At 42.8% G+C, this 8,054-nt stretch overlaps 1 protein-coding gene across 1 annotated transcript; it reads left to right on the forward strand.

The window, feature by feature from the left end:
• Nucleotides 1–2,020: 2,020 nt before the first annotated feature.
• Nucleotides 2,021–7,842, forward strand: irf4a (interferon regulatory factor 4a; the record flags this gene model as incomplete). Its single annotated transcript, XM_080837204.1, has 8 exons — nucleotides 2,021–2,218; nucleotides 2,433–2,619; nucleotides 3,847–3,938; nucleotides 4,301–4,451; nucleotides 5,368–5,475; nucleotides 5,787–6,191; nucleotides 7,250–7,362; nucleotides 7,702–7,842. The coding sequence occupies 8 exons, from the start codon at nucleotides 2,021–2,023 to the stop codon at nucleotides 7,840–7,842; spliced, it is 1,395 nt and encodes a 464-aa protein (XP_080693330.1).
• Nucleotides 7,843–8,054: the final 212 nt, after the last annotated feature.

An 8,054-nucleotide genomic window follows, 5' to 3' on the forward strand; every position in this document is an offset into this window, starting at 1 on the left:
ATTAATGATACAATTTTACATGTAAAGCTATGGTAATGGTCTGAACCAAAGTTGTATTTGATGTTGAGAGCAATGTCATTAAAGAGTCTGAAAAAGTGTGATACTCTTGTGAAATCATTTGTGATGAACTAGCCTATGATTTTATGTTGGCTGTAGAATATACATTATATATAATTCTACTAACGACTAAATCTACAATTTAGAGGTTTTCTATCCTAGCATTCAAACAGTTCATCTGTTATTTATCTGGCAAGGCTTGCTTTGCACTATTTATGTTGTGTCTATCTTTGGTGTCATACATGTTTGCTACAGCAGAGGGCAGGAAGAGTAGCATTCTAACACCAAATTCATTTCCAGAGAACCACTTACAGGCCAACTTACTTTGCACTAATGAGTGTTGGAACATAGCAATGTTACATATAATGTCTGTAGTACAAAAAAAGGTATACATTCATTTGGCATAAGGCTTTTTTGACAAATGTGACATATGTGATTGTGATGATAGATTCATCAAAATGTAACCCTTTCACACAACTATTCTAAAGCATGTGCACTGAAATGTATGATGGAATTGGTGATTTGCATGCATTTCTTTTAAGCTCATGGAAATGTGTGGGCTGTGTTCTCCTGAAATCTTCACCTGGATGCATCTAGACAGAAGATGTGGTACTTGTTGGTATGGTTATATTCAACTGAAGTTTAAAGGGAAACTTGAAAAATATTTTTTCGCATGAGCATATCAGAAAAAGCAGAGAAGTTGTGTGGTGTAATGGTTGACCAAGCTTTAATACACATCTAGGACGCCTACATCCTTTTTTAGAACCACTGCACTGCCAAAATGCCATCCTACGTGTTTGACCCTGGGCACAAGAAAAAAAAAATCCGTTATGAACCCACTAGATGGCGTACAAAGATGCACCGTTCACCTGTACCACACCGTGTTGTGGATGACAGTTAAGTTAGACTCAACTCCTGTCATCCATAAATGCATTATTTCGTAGGCCTGTGTTATGCGCCTGAAGACGAGCTCTGTTGGTCACACAAAGCAGTAGCCTTTACATTTTAGCTGGTGCTAGGTTGCCTCACACAGTTAAACGTATCTTCAATAAAGATGGCACTGTGGACGAGAGGTGAAATAACTGTAAATATAGAAGTCATAATATTTATTATAAATAAGATTTAGGTCGGAACGAGTTGTCCCGATGACGATTTTAGGGAGATTTTTGTCGGAATCTAAAGACAGGTAAATGTTCCACTGTCGGTGTGCGTGTCTTTTGCTTGCCGTTCGACTGGGGTTTCCCGTATAGTGTTTACTGCGGCTTTCTGCTCGATATGGTTTCAAAGAACTCACACCAGGGCAATGAGGCGTGCATACAAAGATCAGACACGCGTATGCTCCACCCATTGAGACGCTGTCATTATTTAAAAAGACCTCATTAGCTGGGTTGTACTGAGTTGTATTATCGCCTTCTCAAACACTTTTGTCCTGGACTCTTAAAGGTAAGTCTTTATGTGAGCGCGCACGTTTGAAAGATTAGTTACCGGGCGAAGCAAGAGTGTGGCACGGCAGTTCACTTCAAATCCATTATTAAGTTTTTGTTTTTAAAATCCACACTGTACAATGAAACTGCAACATAGTTACTCATTTTAAATTGAGAAATTAGACAGAGCTTTTTGAGTATTATTCCATTACATTTTTTTTGCATTCTTACTAGTCACACTGAAATAATATGTATATGCATGGCAATTTTATGAACACATACAAATATGCAGATATCTAATGTTAGAGCAATATATTGTGTTAAACAACATGTTGGTAACTTTTTACACTAAACGTCTGTACAGAACAGGCGTCATTAATTTCCATTCACAATGATTTTACCGCAAGCTTCCTGCCTCACATTTCATGACTTAATGCATGTAGCCTTCTGCATGCAATCAATGCATGTGCATTGCATGTGTTCAGTCACTTTTTTTCCCCCGTCCTGATGCATGCGTCTATTAACAGAGATTAACAGAGATGAACTTAGATGGCGACTGCAACATGTCAGTCAGTTGTGGCAATGGGAAGCTTAGACAGTGGCTGATCGATCAGATTGACAGCGGGAGCTATCCAGGACTGGTTTGGGAAAATGATGAGAAAAGCATTTTCAGGATACCATGGAAACACGCGGGTAAGCAAGACTACAACAGAGAAGAGGATGCAGCTCTATTCAAGGTGAGCTTTATTTGGAAATATCAGAGGTACTGTTTCATACTTCTTTATTATAATCTGACACTGGTAAATGTTTATGCACAACTAAAAAAAGCCAATGTCTTTGAAAATATTGTTGCGATATTAGGTAACTTTAATATACCCATGAGTTGGAAAGCTACAATACCAAAGGAAAACTTTGAATGGACTTCATTCATTCACCTTATTCTGGTTTCAGGCCTGGGCACTGTTCAAAGGGAAATACAGGGAGGGAGTAGACAAACAAGACCCCCCAACATGGAAAACAAGACTACGCTGTGCACTTAACAAGAGCAATGACTTTGATGAACTGGTGGACAGAAGTCAACTGGATATATCTGATCCTTACAAAGTATACAGAATCATACCCGAAGGAGCCAAGAGAGGTAGGTGATGTATGTATGTATGTATGTATGTATGTATGTATGTATTTTTGTGTGTATGTATGTGTGTGTGTATGTGTGTGAGTATGTGTATATATTTTTTATGTATCTCATGATTCATAGATAGATTAAAAGACAGATTTACGATTACATATGAAAATTGGCAGAGACAGGACTGACTGACGAAAAAGTAGCCCAGGCATGTAAACTAGAGCTTACATGGCTGTTTGTGTCAATGACAGAACAGGACTGAGTACTACATGTGATAACCAGGGTCTGCCTACAAGTTGACCCTCACAGGGCTCGTAGTGTTGTTGTAAAGTTGTGAGAGTTGCTCTCTGACCTGCAGACTGAAGGATCGTACCCATGCCAAAGCAAACATGCCAAAATAAAAGGGGGTGAGCATTTTGGTGAGCAGCTTGAGGCAAGGCTGCAGGGACGGCCTCACTTTTTTGTCATGGTAGATCAAGCAGGAAGCTGTGAGGAAGCCGCCGCATGCTGCATGCTTTTTTTAGAGGTCTACGGTTACCACCGTATGCAGAGCACGACAATTCAGACCCCCCCCCCCCCCCCCCCACCCCATACAGCTTGCACAACCTACATTGTCAAAGACAGATGACCACCCTCATAAGAGTGCGATGAAAAGTTATGAATTAAGATGGGCACTTCTGCAGACCTTGCCTCATAATGTTGATATGCCACACCATTAACAGTATATTAAGTTATTATCACACATGATTATAGCAAACAGCTTTTAATGGGAACAGTTCTGGTTATGGTTAAATGCCTAGTTCATAACTGTGTTTGTGTTTGGGTAGTGAGGCTTAAATGGTTGGTCGCACGCAAATAAACATTACTGACATAAATACCATTGGATGTCTGAGTAGCCGAGACCTCGGATGCCACTTCCACATTGTGTCGCATCAGGTTGTAGAGAGCGCACTGCTGTTTGGTTTGTTGCGTTGCAAAGAAATGCTTAATCTAGTGATGTATTTTTATCTGCACTTACACTGTGTGGTGTCTCGTCAGCACTGCTGTAGTACAAGTTCTCCTCACGCTTGACAGTGCTTGTATATGCTATAACTTTAATCGAGTGTATCCCACTATTAATTAAAGCTGTAAATTGTAAAGTGTCACAAGATTCACTCGGTACATTTACATGGTAGTTGTTCATTGCATGGTGTCTTTGCTGTGGCTCTGTGTGATTGTGATTGTGTTTGATCCTTGCAGGTAATAAGGTTAGTAGCGTGGAGGAGAGCTCAGCGCACGCGAGCCCTCTGAGCTATCCTATACCCCCACCCTACCCACCACTGCAGCCCACGGTGAGTCAAAGTGCAGAGCCCATGAGCTCCCTAGTATGCTGCATCCCTCTATCTCTAAAGAGGTGCTAGACATACCTTTACACACAGCCCGTACAGACACTGAAACAATAGACAACGTGCCCAATAGCCAATGTCTCAGTTTGTCCTCAAATGATCTTTTGGCTTTTTGTGATTGATGAGAGCAACTTGTGTTTACTTAACTTGTATTGTCTTTACATTTTTCAAAAATAATGACATGCTATAGCAAAAAATTGATCTGATTGATTCATCTGTGCATGGTGTTAAACCTTTTTCTGACAGCTTCATCCAAAATGTCTGTTTATCACTGACATGGTGTGTCTCTGTTCTGCCGTTTCTTCTAGATGCCCAGTTACATACTCCCTCATGAGCGAAGGGAGTGGATGGATTACACAGTGGAGCAGCCACACCATCAGCCCCCCCATGCTGACCTTCAGTATGGCCAGTGTCCCTACCCTCCGACCCGGCCCCTACCCTGGCCCTCCTGTGACAATGGTAAAATCACAGGCAGGAGACCTGAATTCTGTCTTTTTTAAGGTTTAAAGTGCCTGTTGAGTGACTGGTTGACTGTTATTTGACTGCTATTTATTATAGCAAATCAATATTGGTAGCTTCAGTTAGAGAGTCCATTTGCCCTGGCTGAAATGTTCGAAAGATGCATTTCAAATGCATGGTCCTCAGTCTGATATGAGCTAGGTGGTTTAGTGATCCTTTCCTCACACACGGACTGATTTGCTAGTCATAATGAGGCCTTCAATGCCTGTGAAAACACTGTGCCCACAATACTTTATGTTGTCATCAATATATCATAACAGTGTGTATTCTAACCCTATTCTAAGAAGAATGGCCATTTTGAACCCTTGGTATTGCAAAGGGTTAACTGCAGCTGCGAAATCTTCACAAGGCACACTCTCATTTTCACAGCGAATTTCAAGGTGTAATTTCAAACACAGAGCACACCAAATAAACTCACGCCTGCGGCTGTGTCTTCTGCTAACTGACAAATGCAGGTCTTCAGATCTGTGGCTTGCTACAGTCAGTAGAGCTCAACCTTTAACCCTCAGCCCCACATGTTATGATGTGGCATCCTTTTCCCAGCTGAAGATGCTGCTTTAGCATGTAGGTGTTTGTAAAATTCCCACTCAGTATGTAGTAGCATGAAGGGTGACAGCAAATGTCACAGCCAAACATGTAACCAAGGCTGATGAGAAATGGTCTGTGTTACAGTAAGGCCAAAAAAAAACACCTAGGCAGATTTCAAGACACAGTGTCTCTAGCCAAGGTTAACATAGCTTGTTACATGACTATTTATGCTTTGTCATAATATGGCATATTTCATACGGTTGCTGATTTTAAGTCTGTCATTGCTCTCTTTTCACTCTGATGCCTATCTGATCTCTGTCTGTCACAGGTTATCAGTTTTCTGGAACCTTCTATACATGCTCCCCCACTGAAACACACACTTCCGCCTTCACAGTGGACCCCAGCATGAGAGCTGCGGAGGCCATGGCATTGACTGGTAAGCCCATCTCTGTACAGGAGCGTTATCATGCACAGTGTCATCATGCAATAATACCATACACACCTCTTATGGTTTGTTTTATTGTTGTTGTGTAGTAGTCTATATTATGTTATTGCAGCCTTTGGCTTCAGTTGAATAACAATGATCTGTCACACCTTGAACTGTCATCTTTAAAGCCAATGAAAACTGATTTTTCTTTGTCAACCTGTTACTGTTACCTGTAAGGATATGCTTTACATTACTGTTAACTGCAAAAGAATCAAAGCTAGCCATGCCATCAACCATTGGATGTGTTGCTCCATCTGTAGACTACCGATTGCACGTGTCCCTCTTCTACCGGGAGTCTCTGGTGAAGGAAGTGACCACCAACTGTCGCGACGGCTGCCGAATCTCCTCTGCGCCTTCCTCTACTTCTTCCTCCTCCTCCTCTCCCTCCTCTCCGGGCCTGACGGAGGACAGGTTTGAAGGCATTCCCGAGCCCATCGTCTTCCCCTTCCCGTACCCGCAGTCGCAGCGGAGGGGCGCAGAGAAGCTTCCAAACGTGCTGGAGCGCGGTGTGCACCTGTGGATGGCGCAGGACGGCCTCTACGCCAAACGCCTGTGCCAGGGCCGCGTCTACTGGGAGGGCCCGCTTGCACCATACGCCGACAAGCCCAACAAGCTGGAGAAGGAGCAGATCTGCAAGCTGTTTGATACGCAGCAGTTTCTCACAGGTGAGAGGGGAAATGCCATGACTGTGAAGCTACTGTGCATCCAGAGCCAAACAGGAGAAAGTGCTGAGCCATTCGGCCAAGGTGGTTGCCACATTGAATGGCTGTCCCAGTGTCCCAGATTTAGATATATATTCATTTAACAGACACTTTATCCCCAGTGACTTACAGTGTAGTACTTTTATGTTTTTGTTTTTCTACTGCTTGGTGTTGTTAGTGCCTACAGGAACACAGAAATTGTTAGTACGACATTGTGGCCAATCGAAAGTAAAGACAGACATTAAACATTCACAAATCTCTCCAAACGTGTAGGATTTGGCTGGCCTGGGGGCGATCCGGAGGGCTGACCTGTTAGGCATCATGGTGGCCCTGAATGACCTAGCATTATTGTTATTATAGCATAATTACAAACTGACAACAGGCAGTCACTGGGCAGTCCCATTCTCATGATGTGACTCCACAGCCTCATGTTTCTCAGCCTTTAGTCATAGACTATCATGCCTGCCGCCCCCACTGACCTGCCTGTGGTTCACCACACATCTCGACCTCACGCTTTCACTAGACTTGCACTTGAGTAGTGGAGGTAGAGACGAAGGACTTTCCGACAAAAAATCTTTTCGTGATTGAGCCCCCACATTTCTTGCGATAGAACCCTCCAGAGGCATTACAATGAAATATGTGGCTTTGCGTATTAATATACTGGAAACAGTGCATGTTAGATACTGGAGTCTGAGGTATGTCTTTGTACTCTTCGTGAGCCACAAAAAGGAGTTTTCTGTTTGTTCTGTACTTTTGCCCAGTTGAGAAAACTTAAATAGTTATCTGTAGCAATCTGTGTCTGTATCTATGTCATTTTTTAATCTAATCAGTTTTACTGCGTAAATTGAAGTTCCCCATCTCACTTTGTATTTCCTTTCATTATATGCGGAGTGACATGTATTTACTCTTACTCTTCCAATTTCATTTTGAAGTCGCCATCTTTTAAATGGTTTGTGATCCCCTTGTGAAACTGAGAGTCATCCCATCATGTTCACCATGACATTTTTCTTGGCTCTCTTTAGAACTGCAGGGGTATTTTCATCACGGCCGCAGCATGCCAAGGTATCAGGTGGTCCTGTGCTTCGGCGATGAGTATCCGGACCCTCAGCGGCAGAGGAAAATGATCACCGCCCAGGTGAGCTTCAACACTTTCTGGTTCTTCTCCTCCTCATCCTCCTACCATGCACTCTCACAGTAAACATCCATAGTCAGCAGAGAGCCAGAGCCCACTTGTGCAGTCCTCATAGTGATTCCTCATAGTGATTCCTCATAGTGATTCCTCATAGTGATTCCTCATAGTGATTCCTCATAGTGATTCCTCATAGTGATTCCTCATATTGCAGTCCTCATAGTGATTCCTCATAGTGATTCCTCATAGTGATTCCTTATAGTGATTCCTCATAGTGATTCCTCATAGTGATTCCTCATAGTGCAGTCCTCATAGTGTTTTGTTCATGACCCCCTTCTCATCCAGGTGGAACCCATGTTTGCCAGGCAGCTGGTCTACTTGGCTCAGCAACCTAGTGGTCACTATCTCCGGGGCTATGATATCCCAAACCAGGGAGCCTCACCGGCAGAGGACTACCCAAGGGCTCTGCAGCATATGCAGGAGTGATGGCCGACAAAGCCAGACCAATGACAGACCCTCAAAAGACTCTCAAAAGAATTTCAGCAAACTTTTCTTTGTCCTGCAGAATGTTACAGGGAGACAAGAATTGTCAACAGTCCCTGGTGTATGTCATATTTATGTTAATATTTCCATGAGTGTGTGTGAGTGTATGTGTGTGCCTTTGCAAGTGTGCGTGTGTAAGGTAGATAGAAAGTTTG

Source organism: Sprattus sprattus, assembly GCF_963457725.1.
Source record: "Sprattus sprattus genome assembly, chromosome: 4".
Lineage (NCBI taxonomy): Eukaryota > Metazoa > Chordata > Actinopteri > Clupeiformes > Clupeidae > Sprattus > Sprattus sprattus.